This window comes from Onychomys torridus, chromosome 13, assembly GCF_903995425.1.
Source record: "Onychomys torridus chromosome 13, mOncTor1.1, whole genome shotgun sequence".
NCBI lineage: Eukaryota > Metazoa > Chordata > Mammalia > Rodentia > Cricetidae > Onychomys > Onychomys torridus.
In genome coordinates, this window is record NC_050455.1 from 33,982,508 (window position 1) to 34,002,208 (window position 19,701).

Below are 19,701 nucleotides of genomic sequence, written 5' to 3' on the forward strand. Positions count from 1 at the left end.
GATAGCAGTTTAAAAAACAAAAATTTATAAACATTCTGTTAATTTTGTTTATGTAAGAAGCCACATTTTATTCATTTGTATTTAAGATTTATTTATTTCTTTGTTTATTTCTTTGTATCTGAGTGTTTTTCTTGCATGTATGTATTTGCATCATGTGTGTACCTGGTTTCTCAGTAGGTCAGAAGAATGGTTTGATTCCCTGGAACTAGAGTATTGAGGGATGTGAGCCACCACGTCAGTGCTTAGAACTGAACCTGGGTCCTCTACAAGAGCAACAAATGCTCCAGTTTCAGAAGTCACATTTTATCAATGAAGCAGAAGTGTATAGGGAAACGACCATGAGGCCCTCAATCCTACACAAAGAGCTACAGGCAGCTAAGGAATACTGAGAGTGGGAGAAATAGTCTTCCTAAGGGAAGAGCACACCAATTGGATACAGTACGAAATGGTCAGCCCTGAAAACATACATACAAGTAACATTATACAGACAGAGTAGGTTATAGTTCAGAATATATTATGCATGTAACAATGAAGAAAGAGGCTATGAATTGAAAGAGAGTAAGTATGGGTATATGGGAGAGTTTGATGGAGGAAAGGGATGAATGAAATGATGTAACTATATTATAATTCAAAAAAATAAATATTTTAAAAAATATCTGGCTGGGTGGTGGTGGCACAAGCCTTTAATCCAGCACTCGGGAGGCAGAGGCAGGCGGATCTTTGTGAGTTCGAGGCCATCCTGGGCTACCAAGTGAGTTCCAGGAAAGGCACAAAGCTACACAGAGAAACCCTGTCTCAAAAAAAAAAACAAAAAAAACAAAAAAAACAAACAAACAAACAAACAAACAAAAAAATCTGCTCCTTATAGTTTAGCATGACTAATTTATTTCTATTTTGTCACCCCTATTTTCTCCTAATTAGGCTGTATATGCACATATATATTTGTATTTCATGTTTGAAAGTTTCTTATTGTTGAGTCATGACTTGGCCAAGAAATACTCTTAAAATTATTATTTAGAATGACTGTGTGCTATGTAGAGGACGCAGAACAAAGATTGGAAGAAAATTATCTTCAATTTAGTATTTGTAAAATTATTTTTAACAATATTTCTTTTACTTCTGCACTCAAGGCATTATGCCAATAATTTAATTTTATAAAGTAAAATAGAGAATTTAAAACTTTAAAAAATAATAGATATTGAGTAAAGAAAATGATAAGACAAAAGTAGCCTCTGAGGAGAGAAATGCAATGTCATTTAGAAATTCAGATATGTAGGAAAGAATACATTATTTCTTTAAAAAAACCTTTTATAATTATTCAAATTTCTTGACTGTAGGCTATGCCTCTCTCTATATTTTTACATTTCTCTTTGTTTATGTGGAAAACACTTTCAGGCATTCAATATTTTTCCAATATATGTAATTTAAACAATTGCAAGTTCATTTATGATTATTATTGAAGGTTGGATTGTTGAGTTCAGATATTAGATAGTATATATTATAGATACTTAAGTAAGAATCAGAAATCTAGAGTAGAATCCTTGTGTTTTGTTCTTTCTAGCTCTTTTGAAAGCTGTTGAGATAAGATACAACATTCTTTTCGTTATGTTCCAAGCCAGGATAACATAGTTTCAAAGGCCAGATTTTTATATTATTAGGAGTTTCAGGATTCCTAGCTATAAAAGTATTATAATGAACAATGTAAGTGGAAAGCCTCTCACTTATGTGTAATAAAACTAGCTATCTATATTCCAGCCAAAAACTATGTCTATGAGGGAAATTCTTACAGAGTTGATCGTTTGAGTCACTTAATGTTCAGTTCTCATTGGAATTTTGTAAACTCGATTAACATGATAGCAGTTGTATATAAACTAATTGACAAGTCTAATGTGATTAAAATCTTAGATTTCTTTGTGAAATTATTAGAATGATACTTTACCTTTAGTGATTGATACAGTGACATTACTTTGTTATCTCACTGTGGAGTGGTTGGTAAACATGTCTTCTATATACTGTTTTTGTAGGCATGGCAGAAAGCACGAAGTGATGGCTGGGAGCGAGCCTTTTGTGAAAAGAATTTTCTCTCACAAGCTACCATGGAAATCATTATAGGCATGAGAACACAGTTGCTTGGGCAGCTTAGAGCATCAGGTAAGGTTTCCTATGTAGAACACCTGCTTATCCTTCATGTTTCTAGACTTTAAAGTGATGCCAGTTTTTATAGTTTTATATCCCATTAGGTGTCTGTATTCATGAACTGATGTGTACACTTCTCTATCTTCTGGACTTTTCCCTTATGGGTGAAATAAAACATTACACAGGTTGTAGTAGTAAACTATATGGACATGGTCTATATATCCTTTTGATACTGTTGGCAGTGAGCAATTTATGTTTTTTGTTAAAGATCAATCTAGATTTAATAAGTTGTTATATTTACTTTTGCCACTACCAACCGGAAGTTATTTAACTCTATAAAATAACAATTATAAGAATTTAATTAGATTGATCTGGCTACTGTGTATATAGTAGTAGAACACTAAAATGATTGGTAATTACTTAAAGGTACTTAATTCTTTTTTGAGAAACTCTAATGTTATTTTTTTCTTCTAGAATTGCTTCTTTGAATTTTTTTATTGTTTTTTTTTTTAATAACATAGTTAACTGAAGTGATAGTCAATAGTATCAGAATCTGGATTTATAGATTAGCTGAAGTATTCAGGGAAACCAGAGAATTGAGAATTTAGATTTGTTTTAAATACAGGAAATATGAAGGAATTTTGAAATTTAAGCATAAAGTTAACTATACTTCTACAATTGACATCTGAGAAAATGAAAACATTGATGCAAGTAAAAAGAATGGTTTGGGTTTCAAGTTGTGAACTTGGAGAATGTATCTCATAGTAGCTATCTTAGTTTGGTTTCTTTTGCTATGATAAAGACCATGATCAAAAGCAACTTGGGGAGGAAAGGGCTTATTTCAACTTAGGTTGTTACATCACCAAAGGAAGTCAAGGCAGGAACTCTTCAGAAGCTATGGAAGAATGTTGCTGACTGACTTGCTCTCCATTGCCTGCTCAGCCTGTTTTCTTCTACCATCCAGGATTTGCTGCCAGAGATGGCACTGCCTGCAGTGGGCTGGCCCCTTCCCTGTCAATCAGCAGTCAAGAAAATGCCACACAAACTTGACTACAGGCCAATCTGATGGGGATGTGTTCTCAGTTGAGGTCCTATCTTAGATGACTCTAGCTTTTGTCAGGTTGAGAAAAAGCTAACCAACACAACAACTAATGAGTGACTTTACTGAAGAGTGTGCATATAGAGCCAGGCATATTAGCTGTACACTGACATCTTAAATGCTCAGAAGGTTGAAACAGGAGGATCCATTCAGGGCCAGTTAGAATTAATTACATGAGGTCTTGTCCCAGTAAACACTGTACTTCATCTAGCCTGAACAGATCTAAACTTTGCTTTATTAGTTTTATACTTCACACTTGCTAGAATGGATTATATTCATCATGGAGTTGACTGTTGTTAAGTTTATAGGAGGTTACAGTTATTGCTGTCAAATGTATACAAATGTTAAAGCCTTTTGCATGATAGAGAAGAATGGTGTGCTCTTTTTGTCTATCCAGGTTTTGTTAGAGCACGAGGTGGTGGTGACATTCGAGATGTTAACACAAACTCCGAGAACTGGGCCGTTGTTAAAGCTGCATTGGTAGCAGGCATGTATCCTAATTTAGTCCATGTGGACAGAGAGAATGTAGTATTGACAGGGCCAAAGGAAAAAAAAGTACGATTCCATCCTACTTCAGTTCTCAGTCAGCCTCAGTATAAAAAGGTAAAACATTTTTAATCTCTTAGACCTTGTGGTGAATCAAATTTAGGTAGCTGAAGATAAAAAATATTCCAACTACCTCTACTTTAGCAAATTAATGTGCAAAATATGTGTAATGAAACATTAAATCTTAGAAATAGCAGGGGTAGCATTGGAAAAGCAGTGAGGAAATCTGATAAACCAGAAGAGCAATGGCTTGCTGTAATGTTTGAGTGCTAATGTACATCATCTGTTTCACTAGAGAACTTAAAAGTATTCCCAAGAAATTAAGTAACTAACACTGTTTTTAACTGTCTCAATAGATTCCTCCAGCCAATGGTCAGGCTGCAGCGATTCAGGCATTGCCCACAGACTGGCTTATTTATGATGAAATGACCAGAGCTCATAGAATTGCTAATATCAGGTGTTGTTCAGCAGTGACACCCGTTACTGTCCTGGTGTTCTGTGGACCAGCGAGGCTGGCAAGTAATGCTCTTCAGGAACCTTCATCCTTTAGAGGTAAGGTAGTGTGAAGAAGTAAAAAGTCTATTTGAAATAAACCAGTAACATAAAAATACAAACTTCTATGGTTGACAGAAAATACAGTGTTGCATTTGATATAGTGAAACAGTTAGGAAATACAAAGATGAATTTGGTGTGTGAAATAGGGAGTACTAAGATGTAGTTGATGTACTGAGACAGGAAAACTACAAGGCATAATGATATACTAAGACAGGAAGTAGTAAGCTATAGCACTTTTGTTGAAATTGATTTTCAGTTAACATATTGTTGGTTTATTTTTATTAATCTTACTGATGGGAAGATGTTTGATTTCTACTTGAGTTTAAGTGTAATATAAATAAGAAAAATATTTAAAGAGTAATATTCTCATCTTTACACAAATACTTTTTAATATTGTGTTTTCCTACTTATATATTTTAATTTTTCTAATGCTGTTATTTTGTACTTGTCCAGGTTTTTGGTTATAGTAGGTTGCTGAATAATGATGCCCATTTTCATTTATTTTGTGTGTTGGTGTGCTATAAGAATGTGATATATGTACAAGTATTGGAGGAATTTTAGAAGGTGGCAGTAGGTGTCTTCATCTGTCATTCACTCTGCCTGTTCCTTTGAGGCAGGCTCTCTCCCTGAGCCTGAGGCTCGTGCTTTCTCAGCTAGGCTGGAACCATCAAGGCCCTGCGATTCTCTTGTTATGTGTGTGCTGGGATCGTGCACTAAACATTCTTAACCATAGATAGAGCTGTCTCTCCATCCCCTGCTGCCACATATTTGAGATTGTAAAACTAGGAGTGGGTTAAATCTAGCAGCTACATAGGTTAAAAGTCAAAAGGTCTTTTTAGATATGTTTAAGGCTGAGATTTTTCTGACACCCTAAGTAAAGTGGTTTTAGAAGGCATATAGCTATCTGTATCTTTTGGAGTTCTGAAAAGAGGCATGGGAAGGACACATTTCAGAGCTAACAGATTGTAAATATTTTAAAGGGATGAGAATGTTTTTAGAGAAAAGGAAGAATGTGTTGAAGGTAAATATGTTTTAAGAAGGAAATGCGTGGGTGATGGTGAACGCCTTTAATCCCAGCACTGGCAGTACCAGGTGGATCTCTGTGAGTTCAAGGCCAGCCTGATCTACAGAGCAAGATCCAGGACAGGCACCAAAACTATACAGAGAAACCCTGCCCCCCCCCCAAAAAAAAAAGAAAAGAAAAGAAAGGAAATGAAATGTTTGACTATTAACCATTACTTTGAATGAAAAGACTGAAAATTGTAAGTTGGGTTTGGCAATATGGCATTTATAAGTGGTCTTGTCAAGAACAGTTTCAATGACATGATTGGCTCAGAGGAGATTGAATTTCATGGTGAGAGTAGAATTAATATGATAGGAACCCAGTGTGGTAGTATACCCTTGTAATTCCAGTCCTTGCATGGCAGAGGCAGCAGGATGGTTGTAAGTTCAAGGCCATTGTGGTTTACACTGAGTTCTAGTCAGTGAGATATCATTCCAAAAAACTTCCAACAAACAAACCGTGGCAGATAACTCCTAAAACAGATGCTATGGTGGGAGTTTTGGTTCATTGACATCTTTCATTCTTTTCATTCATTTAATAATTTCTTTGGCTTAAAATGTATCAAGTAATTACATGTAAATGTTATTTATGATTCTTCCTTATACTTGGGCCATTCAGAGTAAATGGTGTAGCAGGAATCTTAAAGGTTCTTATTAATAAAATCAAACCCGAGGCCAGTTATTGGGGTGAACGCTGGAAGATCAGAGAAGCAGAACAAGCCACAGCTACCTCACCTTGCCAGTTCCTCAGCTGATCTTGTTTCCTCAGACTGTAAGCTTCTGAGTCTTCAACCAGAATGACTCTCAGCTGAACTGTTGTTCAAAAGCCTGAATGCTTAACCAGCCAAATGCTTTACTAGCCAAATGCTTCTAGTTCCTGGTCTTCACGCTTTATATAATCTTTCTCTTTCTGCCCCCACTCCCTGGGATTAAAGGTGTGAGTCACCATGCCAGGCTGTTTCCAATGTGGCCTTGAACTCACAGAGATCCGCCTGGCTCTGCCTCCCGAGTGCTGGGATTAAAGGCGTGTGCCACCACTACCTATCCTCATGTTTAATATTGTGGCTGTCCTATTCTCTGACCCCAGATAAGTTTATTTCGGGGAACACAATACACCACAAAATGGCTCTTTTCTTAAGGTTGTTATCATTAGGTGCTAGTGTTTAGAATAATTTAAAACATTAAATATTTCATTTGTACTTTGATTCTGTTCTTTTCAAGAGATAAATCTCCTTAACAGTTGTTTATTTCATCTTTTGCCCATTTTCTTATTTAGATATTACTATTTTTCTATAAAACTTGAATTATATTTTAATTTTTAAAAATTATTAGTTTTATTTTATAAATTAGCTTAGAGAGTAATAGGCTTCCATATGGGGTTTACATAATACTTAGTTGACTCTCTGAGCCCTAGTCCCCTCTCTTCTCTCTGCCTACTTCTTCTCAGTACCCTTCTGTCCCTTGGTTTCCCTTCCATTTTGTTGTATTGTCTTCCCCATAGCCTCCCTCAAGGCTCTGTTCTAGTTTCCTGGCCTTTATTTATTTACTACCATTTAGACAACAGGCTAGGAGCTGCATAGTTAGAGGCTAATATCTGAGCCTCGGTTTGCCTTACTTAACACAATGTTTTCCAGTTGCACAGATTTTCTGAAAATTTCATTTTTCTTTACGGTTGAACAACTTCCATTGTATTTATGTACCACATTTTTCATTATCTGTTGATGGACATCGGGGCTGATTCCACTTCCTTACTCTTGTGAAAAGAATAGTATAAACACATCTCTACAGAAGAATGAAAGGAACATTTGGGTATGTGCAAATGGTTGGTATGGCTGGACATATACTAATTCTTTATTAGCTTTTGAGATGCCACTAGTCCGATTTTCACAGTAGCCTTATTAGATAAGGGCTCCTCTTTTCGTCCATCCTCACCAGCATTTATTGTCTTTATTTTTCTGATGGTGGCCATTTGGACAAAGGTGAGAATCTCCATGTAATCTTAATTTGTATTTGCATTTCTCTGATAGCTAGCTGTTGAACACAGTTAAAATGGTTGGTGCTTGTTTCTGTTGCTTCTTTTGAGATATTTGTTCAGATTATTGGCCAATATTGATTGTCAGGAGTTTCTTTTTTTTAATTTTTGCAGTTCTTTATTTATTTTAGAAAGTAACTCCTTTTGAAGATTGTTAATTCTGATAATTTGTTTTGCCATGCAGAAACTTGAGTTCTATGTAACCATATTTGTCAGTTGCTGAGGCTTTTTTCCTGTGCTGTGGGGATTCTGTTCTGGAATTTGGCATATGTCTTGAAGTGCTTTCCCTGTGATTTTTTCTTTAACAGTCTAAGTGTTTTTTGTTTTAAGTTAAGTTTTTGATCCATTTTAAGTTGATTTTTGTGTAGAATGAGAAATACATACCTGACTTCATTTTGCAAGTGGATATTAAGTTTTGTAAGCAAGATTTGTTACAAAGGCTTTCTATTTTCCAGTGTTTTTTGGTTGTTGTCATTACCTCTGTCAAAAGTTAGGCATTCTGGGCCTGGAGAGATGGCTCAGAGGTTAAGAGCACTGCTTGCTCTTCCCAAGGTCCTGAGTTCAATTCCCAGCAACCACATGGTGGCTCACAATCATCTGTAATGACATCTGGTGCCCTCTTCTGGCCTGCAGGGATGCATACAGACAGAAGAACACTGTATACATAATAAATAAATAAATCTTAAAAAAAAAAGTTAGACATTCAGAACTGTTTGGGTTTGTCTCTAGGTTGTCTGTTACATTCCATTGGTCATCTATTACAAGTCTGTGTGAGAGTACCATGCTGTCTTTATCACTATGGCTCCATAGTATACTTTGAGGTTGAGTAATTTTGAGATCTTCAGCTGTGCGTCTTATTCCTTAAAGCTGCTTTGCTATCCATAGTTTTTTGTGTTTCCATACAAATTTTAGTGTATTTTTCTTTAGTTCTGTGAAGAATGCTCTTGAGATTTCTAGAGATTGCATTGAAATCTGTAGATGGCTTTTACTAGTATAGGCCTTTTCATAATATTAATCCTGCCAACCTAGGAATATGGCTTTATGGCTTTATGGCTTTAAAAGTATTAGCCTTTTTCTGTCATACTTTAAGCTGTTTTGATTACCATCTATTCAGATTGATTGATCTTATACTATTTACTTTCAGAGTTGAGAAAATAATTTTTCTGTTGCTGTGATGAATATTGTTATTTTCTGTAATTTGAGTTTTAAGATTTATTTTTCTCAGTGAGGTAGATTTGATTTAATGTATTCTTCCTCCTCTTTTAGAAGTGTTTCTCCCTTATCTGAATCACTTATTAAATAGTATTTATGTATTATTTTCTAGAATGCTTAAAGATGCCTATTAAATTTGGAATCTTTATGTAAGCTTTGTGTATATTCTTTAATTTAACTATTAATTACATTTACACCGGACACTGATTTAATATTTTTGTTTACCAATAAATTCAGTATCTGTTCATGAAGGACCTACCTGTAACTCGTTGCTGCCTTTATATTGATAAAGTATTCTTTGATAATTGTCCCTGTTTTTAAAATTTGGTTGTTGTCTTTTAGTCCTTTATGAATGCAACAGCTCTTTTTTTTTAACTTTATTGTTTTCTTTCAGGAAGTTCAGTATGCTTTATTAAACAGTACCTTATATTAGATTTACTAGTACACTCTTGGTAACTTTTATAAAGATTGGGCATATTTCTGGAGTCTGTTCTTTTCTTCCACCATGGATTCTGGACATCAAACATGTCAGGCTTGTGCAGCACTGAGCCATCTTGTTGGCTTGTATTTTATATATTTAGATGAAGTTTATAATCTGTTTGATTAGATGAACTTCCTAAATGAATTGTTAGACTGTGAAAAGGAGTTTTACATGTAAGAATATCTGCTCTGTGGCTCTGCCATTTTGTAAGAAGGTAAAGTGATGCATTTTTTCCATGTGTGCTGTGACAGCTGATGGCATTCCCAATGACAGTAGTGACAGTGAAATGGAGGACAGAACTACTGCTAATTTGGCTGCTTTGAAACTTGATGAGTGGCTTAATTTCAAGCTAGAGCCAGAGGTAAGTTGCTTTTTAATAGGACATAATTTTTTTTTAGTTGATATGAATTGAAATAGCATGCTAAAATTTTTATCTTCAATATTGATCTCATAATATTAGAAAATATCTATGGCTTGTTTTTCAGTTTTCATAGAGCCCTCATACATTCTCTGCCACAATGAGTTTTTCTTTTGTCAGAGAACTCAAAATAACATAGATGCAGCCCAGAGTCTGTTTGTGCTATTATCTTGCTCTGTTTGTTTTCTATAACAGTACCATGGCTGAGTAATTTTTAAAAATGAGAACTTCCTCAGTCTAAGATCAGGGTGCTGGTGAGGGTTACTATGTTTAACCAGATGACAGCTTAAACCCTGCGCCCTCAACAGGGAAGAATGGTGTATCCATATATGATGGAAAGCTGAACGGCAAAAGACATCTTTAGAAGGATATCTAATCATTGTCATTTCTAAAGATCACATCTTCCATTACTGTTACATTGGGCATTAAGCTTCAACATACATTTTCAGAGGGCCCAAGATCATCTAAGCCATAGTAGTAATAGTTTAGTATTTCTGGATATGTGATAGTTGAGTATTGAGTACAGAACATCATTGACTTTTGCCAGTTTTTTAGAGAAAGATATGAGTTCATTTTGTTTTCATAACTAAATTGGGAGAGATAAATTTTTGTTTTTCAAATTTAAGATTTTCTTGACACAGTCTTTTCTTATTCCAGGTTGGTTTTTTATGACTATTCTCTGTCTATTGGGGACACAACTGCGTTGTCAGTGGTCAGCACTGGCTAGCTTTACTCTTTTAACCATCACTCCACTTATTCATGTATTTATCACATGAGCGTACTGCAGTCTTGTTCCCATTCACATCAGTCCTTTACTTCCGTGTACTATGCCAGTCTGTCTTTGATAACCTGCTCTACTTGGCACTATTGTGTATCGCCTCCCCTTTTAATCCTGCCCCTCTATATTTTTTCCTCATGAATCCTGCTTCATATTCCCTGTCTTAAATAAAGTCAGTCCTTTTTCATTTTTCTTCCTTTGTAGCCATTTTTTTTAAACCTGTGTGCTGTGCTTTAAATTTCAGGTGCTTGTGCTTTATATAAATTTTCTACTTCTAAGTGCCTTGTTGTTTTCTTGCTGTACACAATTCCTGCTAACTTTTATGTCTTTATAGATTTAGAACTGATGGCGCTTATGTCTCTGAAGTCTGTCTCTAGATTAGGCCTTCTGATGCATCCATTTGCATCCTGGCCATCGTCATTCGGATGCTCTATAGATGCTAAAGTATTATATGAATAGGCTAAGTGCTGCATTTTTCCTTATTTACCTTACTGCTGCCTTTTCAGTATTAACCACACACTACCATCATCAGTGTTTACTGTCTCCATTATTAACTGCTTTGTTTCCTTCTGTGTCTCTAGTGCCTAGAATATGATGGCTAAAAATTTCATTTATTCAACAGAATGAATGAAATGAATAGAAAATTATATTGAATGTAAGATAAAGATAGTTCCTTATACAGACAGTTATAGACCATAACTCATGTAAAGAACCTTCTTACAATATATGATACACATTTTGCTTGTTTTTGAACTGAGGATGCTTTGATTACAGGCTGCCAGTTTATTGCTGCAGCTCAGACAGAAGTGGCATAGCTTGTTTTTACGCCGGATGAGAGCTCCATCTAAACCTTGGTCTCAAGTTGATGAAGCTACCATACGAGCAATTATAGCTGTTTTAAGCACCGAAGAACAGTCTGCAGGTTTACAGCAACCATCTGGAATTGGCCAGAGGCCAAGACCCATGTCTTCAGAAGAACTTCCTTTGGCTTCCTCTTGGAGATCCAATAACAGCAGGAAAAGTTCAGCTGACACCGAGTTTGCTGATGGATCCACTACTGCAGAAAGGTGAATTTAGTACTTTATATAGATGGGTACATTTTATTCAGGTCAGTGAACTGTTTGTACTGCTTCCTAATCATACATAATGTAGTGTATGTAAAAGATCACAATAAAATGGAGTTCATTACTTTAAGATATTTCTTATAAGTACTAAGGGAATATGAATGATTCTAAGCTGGTGCCATTCTTTCAAGAAAAAACTGAAAATGTTGCATATCCAGAATCCATAAATTTAAGGTCCTTTTGGAAGATAACAAGTTCTGAAATGATCCACTTTAGTCTAGACACACTGACTAGGAAATACTGGCAGTCCTCTTTAAGGAGCGGTTTTCCTATAGCACTCCCTACTGTTAGTCCTACTAGCTAGCACTCCTACAGAAGAGCATGTTGCCTGTTCAGTGACACACTGAATGCCTGTTTGATGTAAAGGCAACAGCCGTGAAGAAAGCAGGTAGTTTTTCTTCATTCCATCAAAATTACAATTTTCCCACTTGCTATATGTTGTAGATTTATTTGAATCCAGGGTGTGTACTAGGTAGGGTGTTAGGTTTTTTTTTTTGTTTTATTTAGTGTTGTTCTAGTATATAGATTTCATTCTCTTCACTCTAGTCCAGTATTCTTTCCATGTCAGTATACTACTATTTTTAAGTTTATTTTACATGCACAGTACCATTTCTGATTTCTCAGAATGTGTTTTTTACCTTGTTTTTTAAATGTACTCTATAGTCTTTGGTTGCTTTTTGTTGTTGTTTTGGTGTGTGTGTGTGTGTGTGTGTGTGTGTGTGTGTGTGTGTGTGTGAGAGAGAGAGAGAGAGAGAGAGAGAGAGAGAGAGAGAGAGAGAGAGAAATGGATATTGGATGTCTTCCTTAGTAGCTTTCCACCTTCACTTTTGAGACAAGGTCTCAATGAACTTAGACCTCACTTATTTGGCTAGCTGGGGAGCAAAACCCAGGTATTTACCTCTCTTTGGCACCCTGGTTCTGAGATTACATACACCACCTTTTTATGGAGATTGAGTTCAGGTCCTCATGATTGCATGGTAGATTTGTTTCATTTGTGTCGCTGTGATAAAATACTTGACGAAGACAATTTAGAGGAGAAAGGGTTTATTTTGACATAAATTTCCATGATGGATAGAGTCCATCATGCTGGAGAAGACATGGCAACAGGGAGGAAAGGCATGGCAGGCTTGGATGTAGGAGCAGGAAGTTGTCTGGTTGTATTTCACCAAAGAACAAGAAGGGTAGTGAGGCTGTAATGCCTCAGAGGTTGATTTCAGTGCCTTGCTTCTTCTAGCAAGGCTCAGCTGCTAAAGTATCTATCCATAACCTTCTGAACAGGACTACCAGCTGGGTACCAGTGGTCAAACAGAAGAGCCTATAGGGACATTTTACATTCAAGTCACAACATGTAGCAAGTACTTCACTAACTGAGCCATCTTCCCACCTCCCAACTGTTTCTTACATATGTATTGTTTTACATATTCATTTATTTATTCATTGCTGGGTATCAAACCAGGGCTTCAGGCATGCTGGGTAAGTTTTATATCACTATGTTACACTCCCAGTCCATTCTAGTCCATTCTTTCTTTTTTATTAATGTAAATAGAATGATGAAATTCCCTTAAAAGTACTCCAAACATCGTATATGTTATTGGGATTTGGGGCTGAAATAGCATTCCTTTTGTATTATAAACTCATATATAACTGATCTGTGCTTCTTCTTGCTCAAGAGTACTGATGAAATCTCCATCTCCAGCCTTACATCCACCTCAGAAGTACAAAGACAGAGGAATTTTACATCCTAAACGGAGCACTGATGACCGATCAGATCAATCATCTGTGAAATCGACGGACAGCAGCAGTTACCCGAGTCCTTGTGCTAGTCCCTCTCCTCCATCCTCAGGGAAGGTAGGGCATCCACAAGCTGTAGGAAAGAGCAGCTTCACAGCCAATCTCATGTACATAGTTATACAGAATTATAAAGCTTGGACTTTGGTAACTGTGGCCTGTGTTCTAATTACTACCACTTAGTGTATTTATTTATTGATGGCTTATAGCCATGCAGCTCATTTTTTTCTTTATTTTTATAGAACTTTTTGTTACAACGAAAATGCTACCTTGATATTAATTTTGGTTTATAATTCTTTCAAGTGTTTTCTGTCGTTCAATGATTATTTTAAACACATAAAATAAATTTAAAAAATAAAATATAGAAGATAGAAAATTTTGATATGGGGGTTGGGGATTTAGCTCAGTGGTTGAGTGCTCGCCTAGCAAGTGCAAGGCCCTGGGTTCAGTCCTCAGCTCAAAGAAAGTTTTGATATGGAATTGAAAACTGTCTTTTAAAAAATGATGTTAGTGGTTTCACATGTTCAGAAAGTGTTTATTTTTACTTGTGTTACTAGTACATGGATAAGGAAGTATTTGATGGTGAATTACTTGTGTTTTGGTAAACTATGTCGGCTGAACACTTGCTAATTAACAAGAAAATATGTTTCTGTGCTTACATTTAATTTGGGGGGGCTTATTTCAAACCCTTTATTAAGGTATACTTTGTTCAAAGAACTTGATAGTTTATGGGCCACTGAGATGGCTCAGTGGGTAAAGTGCATTCTACCAACTCCATGACCTGAGTAGTTCTTGGGCCCCAGATGGCTGAATGAGAGAGTGGAGGCCTTCAGGTTGTCCTCCTCTTTGCACAAGTGTGCTGTGACATGAACACCCCTCCTTACACACAGATGTAATAGAAAAATTATCAGTTCCAACTGGACAACTTCAGTGAATTTGCCAAGTGTATATAACTAATGATAGCATAGTCATATACAGAACATTTCTACTACCTTAGTACCCCAATAACCACTGCTCATTCTTCTTAATGGCTTGTAGGTGGAATCGTGTTTATTGTGTCTAGTTTATTTTACTTAATGCAATGCTTTGAGATTCACCTATACTGTTGAGTGTAACAGTTATTTTTTCCCTCTGAGTAGTATTCTATTGTATGGATATGCCATGGTTTGTTTACACATTTACCAGCTGATGTGTATGTTTGTTTGTTTTTTTTTCTGAAGGTACTGTAATATTTGAATGGAGCCTTTGTATGTAGATGTTTTTATTTGGTGTTGGATACCTAGGAGTGGGATTGTAGATTGTATAGTACTTTTTTTGTTCCATATTGACAAAACTTTTCATATTATAACTTAGTCATTCTAGTGGACTATATAGTGATAGTTCATTGTTGTTTTAATTTGCATTTCCCAAGTGTCTAGTGACGTTCAGCCTCTTTTCTTGTGCTCACATACCGTTCTGTATATAGTCTTTGGCAAATTATTTATTCATATTTTTGTTCATTTTATGCTCTTCTTTATGGGTTATCTTTTTATAAATTAAGTTATAAGAACTTTCTATATATTTAGGGCATTTGTTTTAACATGCTCTGATGTTTTTATTTTGAGTGTAATCTGTTCATTTTTTGTAATGTCATTATTTGCAGTTACTATTTCATGTCTCAAGGTTCCCCATGTGTCTTTAATATTTTCTGCTATTTAAAAATACCTATTTTTATAGTATTTGTGTTTTTTAAAACCTTCTAAACATTAGTCACACAATTTGAAACAGGTTCTTTACCATTCTTGTCCACTGTCTCAAAAATCTGTCATGTGAGTCTGCATGTATTGATTTTTTTTTTCCTTGTTATGGGTCCTATTCTTTATTTTCTATGCATTGCTTATAAATTTGTTTGACTGTTAGATTTTTGTTGTGTTCCTTTAAATAGTGTTAATTTTTGTTCTATTATTTGGGCTAGTTACAATCAGTGTAAAATCTTTTTTTGTTTTGTTTTGTTGTTTTTTGAGACAGGTTTTCTCTGTGTAGCCCTCACTCTCCTGGAACTTGCTTTGTAGATCAGCTGGCCTCGAAATCCTCCTGCCTCTGCCTCCTGACTGCTGAGATTAAAAGCCTGCACCACCACGCCTGGCTCCAGTTTAATACTTTTTAACTTAAAAAATTATTTGTGTGTGTATGCATGTACATGTATGTGCACGTGTGCATTCACATACCAAAACAGCTTTCAGGAGTGAGTTCTCTTCTTCCACCATGGGTTCTAGGGGTTAAACTCAGGTCAGGATGTTTTCTTGGCAAGCACTTTACCTTGCTGAGCCATCTTGCCAGTTTAATAATCCTTTTGAGTTTTGGTTAAAAGAAGTGTTACAGTGGGTCCTAAGCAGTCTTTGTCTTGGTGTTAGTTTTTTTCCAGGCCTCAGGCTTGACCATTCTAAGGGCAGGTAAAGTATGTATTACAAGGTGTCTGCCCTATTCCCAACCGTATGGGAGACGTGGGAATTATTTAGTGTACTGCTTTCCTTCCATTCTTTGCCTACTCTCAGCACATTTCTTTTGTTTGAACTCTTGGTCAGGTCAGTGCCTAGCCATCCATGTTTGGGGACCCTTCTGCAGTTTCTCTGCAGTTTTTGTGCAGCTCCTTCTTTACATTGCTGTGCCCATTCTCGTCACTTTGGTGTCTTAAGCTTCAGTGAGAGTATTAGACTGTCCTCTTTGTCATCTTGAAACTGCCTCTAGGCAGAAACTGGAGCGATTTTGGTTTTGTTTTAAGAACTGGAAAGTTTCAAAAACATTTTCTGAAAATTCATTCTATGTGTAAATTAAAAGTAATAAAGAGTTCCTTTCTTCTTGATATAAGGCATTTTAGATGGTTGGACCTAAGTGCTTCTTTTTGGCTTTTTTTTTTTTTTTGGTTTTGTTTTTTTGAGACAAGGTTTCTCTGTGTAGCTCTGTGCCTTCCCTGGATCTTGTTCTGTAGACCAGGCTGGCCTTGTCTTTTTGGCTTTTTAACCTCATTTTGATTAAGCCTTGTAAAGGTTTTACAGCATTACAACTATTTACATTTGCTGAATATTTGGTAAAGTTTATGTGTTATGAAGTTATTATTTATGAGACCCGACTGGCTTTGAAAGGTCAAATTACCTTTCAAGAACATATATGCATTCTCTCCTAGGGTTCAAAATCTCCTTCACCAAGACCAAACATGCCTATTCGTTACTTCATCATGAAGAGTAGCAATCTGAGAAACCTTGAAATTTCTCAACAGAAGGGTATCTGGTCTACAACCCCTAGTAATGAGCGGAAGCTAAATCGAGCCTTTTGGGAGAGCAGCATGGTTTACTTGGTATTTTCTGTTCAAGGATCTGGACATTTCCAGGTAAGCCATCATGAATCAATAAAATGGGCTTTGTTTTGCCTGTAGGTTACACTGTCAAATCCAGAGAAAAACAAAACCAAACCCTAGATTTCTGTTGTATTGGGGTACAATAAAATTGTCTGTGGTGTGACTGGAAGTGAGGTCAATTTCACATTTCTGCAAAGGGGCGATAGAACTCTGCTTTTACCTTACTAGAGTGTTTCCAAATGAGTAGTTCTTCTGACAGCAGCTTTGGATCTGTCAGTGGGTGAAATACCAAGAAGCTTTGTCTTTGTAAAATGTTTATGTGGACTGGGAAAGTTATTTACAATGAAAAGACCATGCTTCCTTTTAAAAGAAATTTCAAAATTATGTTCTATTGTATCAATAAAAGTTTTGCCTGAATGTCTGTACCACATGTATGCAGTACCCATAATAGCCAGAAGTGAAAGTCAGATCCCCTGGAACTGGAGTTATAGATGGTCATGAGCCACCACGTGGGTGGTGGGAATTGAACCCAGGTCCTATGGAGGAGCAGCTAGTGCTCTTCACCACTGAGCCATCTCTGTCTCTGAGATGGTTTCTTAACCACCTTTGACTTAACTTGTAAACTATTGAATTATTTCATATTTAATTATGAAATTTGATGATTATTTTTTATATAATAAATGCTGACTTATCACTGTTGATACATTATTTAGAAGCTATTAATATTTGAAATTACATTAGACTAGAATTAGTTTATCTTCCAAAATTTGATAAAGGTCTTTTTGGTTCTTGATAAAATTATATTATTTTAATATTTTATCTTTTCTTTAAAATTCTTTAAAAATGATAATTACCCCTATCAGGTAAATATATATATTTTAATAACATCTTTGCTTCCTTCTTTTTCCTTCCTTTCTTATACAGGGATTTTCTAGAATGTCTTCTGAGATAGGAAGGGAGAAGAGTCAGGACTGGGGGTCAGCTGGCCTAGGAGGAGTATTTAAAGTGGAGTGGATACGGAAAGAAAGCCTACCCTTTCAGTTTGCACACCATTTACTCAACCCTTGGAATGACAACAAGAAAGTCCAGATAAGCAGAGATGGCCAGGTATATACTGGCATCTTACATGTTTTCTTTTGATTTTCTTTTTTTTTTTTTTTATTGTTACTGCTCAGAGAAGAAAATGGATAAATATAAATTACATATACCATAGACACATGAGCAAGAATGGTTTTGATTTATAAAGAGCATAAAAATCTGCTAGCAGATGTCTTATAGATCTTTTTAAATATTTGTTAAGTTTTGTTTCTTGATGTATGAAATTTTTCATGAGTCACTTTATGGAGCGTTCTGTTGTCAGTGACCCATGTGACCAAAGCAGAATCCCTCCCTGAGGTAATTTGACTGAAGTCTCAAGCTGATAGCCCTGTCAGCTTCCTTTGTGTTTAAGCACATTATGCAAATTGTAGCCTTTTAATTCTAGTGGCTTGATTTATTTCTGTCTCCTTTGCTTTTTTTTGATGCTGCCTCTTTGCATTTAAGCTAGTAATATGATGAGAATTAATGAATAGTGCCAAAATAATGTGCTAGCTACATCGTGTAATCTGTTCTTAGTAACAACAGTACAGTGAACTATTGGTCCCAATTACATGGGAGAAAGGAGATTCAGGGGTTAGTTTTTACCAAAAATTACATCCAATAATTTATTTGAAGCATGGTGGCTTACTTCAAACCACCCTAGGGAAAGAGTTGGGTTCTTTCTAGATATTCTTTAGGGGTATCATCTGTGCCACAGAAGGAGGAAAAAGTGACATTCTTTTTATTCATATCATAACATTTTAATTTATTAATTTTGATTTAAATTAAATAATTTCTAAGGTAGGAATATGTAGTTACTTAAGATGCTTTCACAGGGAGAAAGCCTCAAAACATCTAGGTTTCAAACTTTTGGAAGTTCAAACTGAGTGCTTCTGTTGAATCTCTACTTAAAATAAAATTCATTGTTTCCATCTGACAAAATTCCAAATTGATTATATGGAAATCTGTTGCCAATTCATCATAAAAAAAGTGCAAGATTTTCACACTAAGTAGAATTTTAAATCTGATTATCAACTCTAAGAAATAGTATGTATTGTTTGATACTAACATGATCTGATTTTTTTTCTTTTTTTTAAATGATCTGATTTTTTAAACATGAAATTTAAAGTGATTTTTTTTTTTTTTGCCTTTTTGTCCACGTGTTTTTTTACTGCCCATTTTTTAATGTTCATTTTAACTTTTGACTTATCTAGGAGCTAGAACCTCAGGTTGGTGAACAGTTGCTCCAGTTATGGGAACGTCTTCCATTGGGAGAAAAAGCCACAGCTGATTGACATTGACATTGACATTCAGGTTATACAATATTTGGCTTGGGGACTACTTGCAGTATTTGTTATCATTAGGATGACTTTCAGATTATTTACCTTTTTCTTTCTATTTTTTCAGAACTCCTGGTATGGAAGAATATTATGCCTGTTGTAACTACTGAATGCACTGACTTGTTGAAACCTTGATGATGTCATGAGTGGGCTTTGTAGCTTAGAGTGTTACTTCAGAATCATCATCTTCATATAGATGAAAAGACCATTTGAATTTTAGTAGTGATTTTAGGCAATGATTATATAATGTTAATTATATGTTTCTGATGAAAGAAACAGCAATTTTGTTATTTGGTATAACAGCACTTATTTTGAGTGTAAACATTTCAGTTGATGATGACAAACTTTTTTTATTTATTTATTTTATTTTGGTTTTTCCAGACAGGATTTCTTTGTGTAGCTTTGTCTGTCCTGGAACTAGCTCTATATGTAGACCGTGTAGACCAGGTTGGTGTCGAACACCCAGAGATCTGCCTATTGCTGCCACCTGAGTGCTGGGATTAAAGGCATGTGCCACTACTGCCCAGCTGTGCCACACTCATATTGCTGACTGTTTAATTCAGGAAAGGCATGAATACATCAGTACATCTAAACATCATTCTATAAGACTTGGCTTTTAGGTTTATCATTAAACAACCAAAAAACTAAAAATTTAAATTATCGCCATAGAACTAGTTATTTATAAAAGGGCTATTCATTCTCTTATTTTTAACTTGAGG

The 19,701-nt window shown here is 35.6% G+C and overlaps 1 protein-coding gene across 1 annotated transcript in view; it reads left to right on the forward strand.

Annotated features, from left to right (window-relative positions):
• Nucleotides 1-19,374, forward strand: part of Ythdc2 (YTH domain containing 2) — a 58,084-nt gene extending 38,710 nt beyond the window's left edge. The window contains exons 21-30 of the mRNA XM_036204865.1: nt 2,025-2,151; nt 3,633-3,838; nt 4,138-4,333; nt 9,375-9,484; nt 11,094-11,386; nt 13,114-13,291; nt 16,395-16,598; nt 17,490-17,672; nt 18,857-18,956; nt 19,050-19,374. Coding sequence (XP_036060758.1) covers nt 2,025-2,151; nt 3,633-3,838; nt 4,138-4,333; nt 9,375-9,484; nt 11,094-11,386; nt 13,114-13,291; nt 16,395-16,598; nt 17,490-17,672; nt 18,857-18,937 — 1,578 coding nt within the window. The 3' untranslated portion in view covers nt 18,938-18,956; nt 19,050-19,374. The remainder of the gene's footprint in view (nt 1-2,024; nt 2,152-3,632; nt 3,839-4,137; nt 4,334-9,374; nt 9,485-11,093; nt 11,387-13,113; nt 13,292-16,394; nt 16,599-17,489; nt 17,673-18,856; nt 18,957-19,049) is intronic.
• The last annotated feature ends 327 nt before the right edge of the window (nt 19,375-19,701 follow it).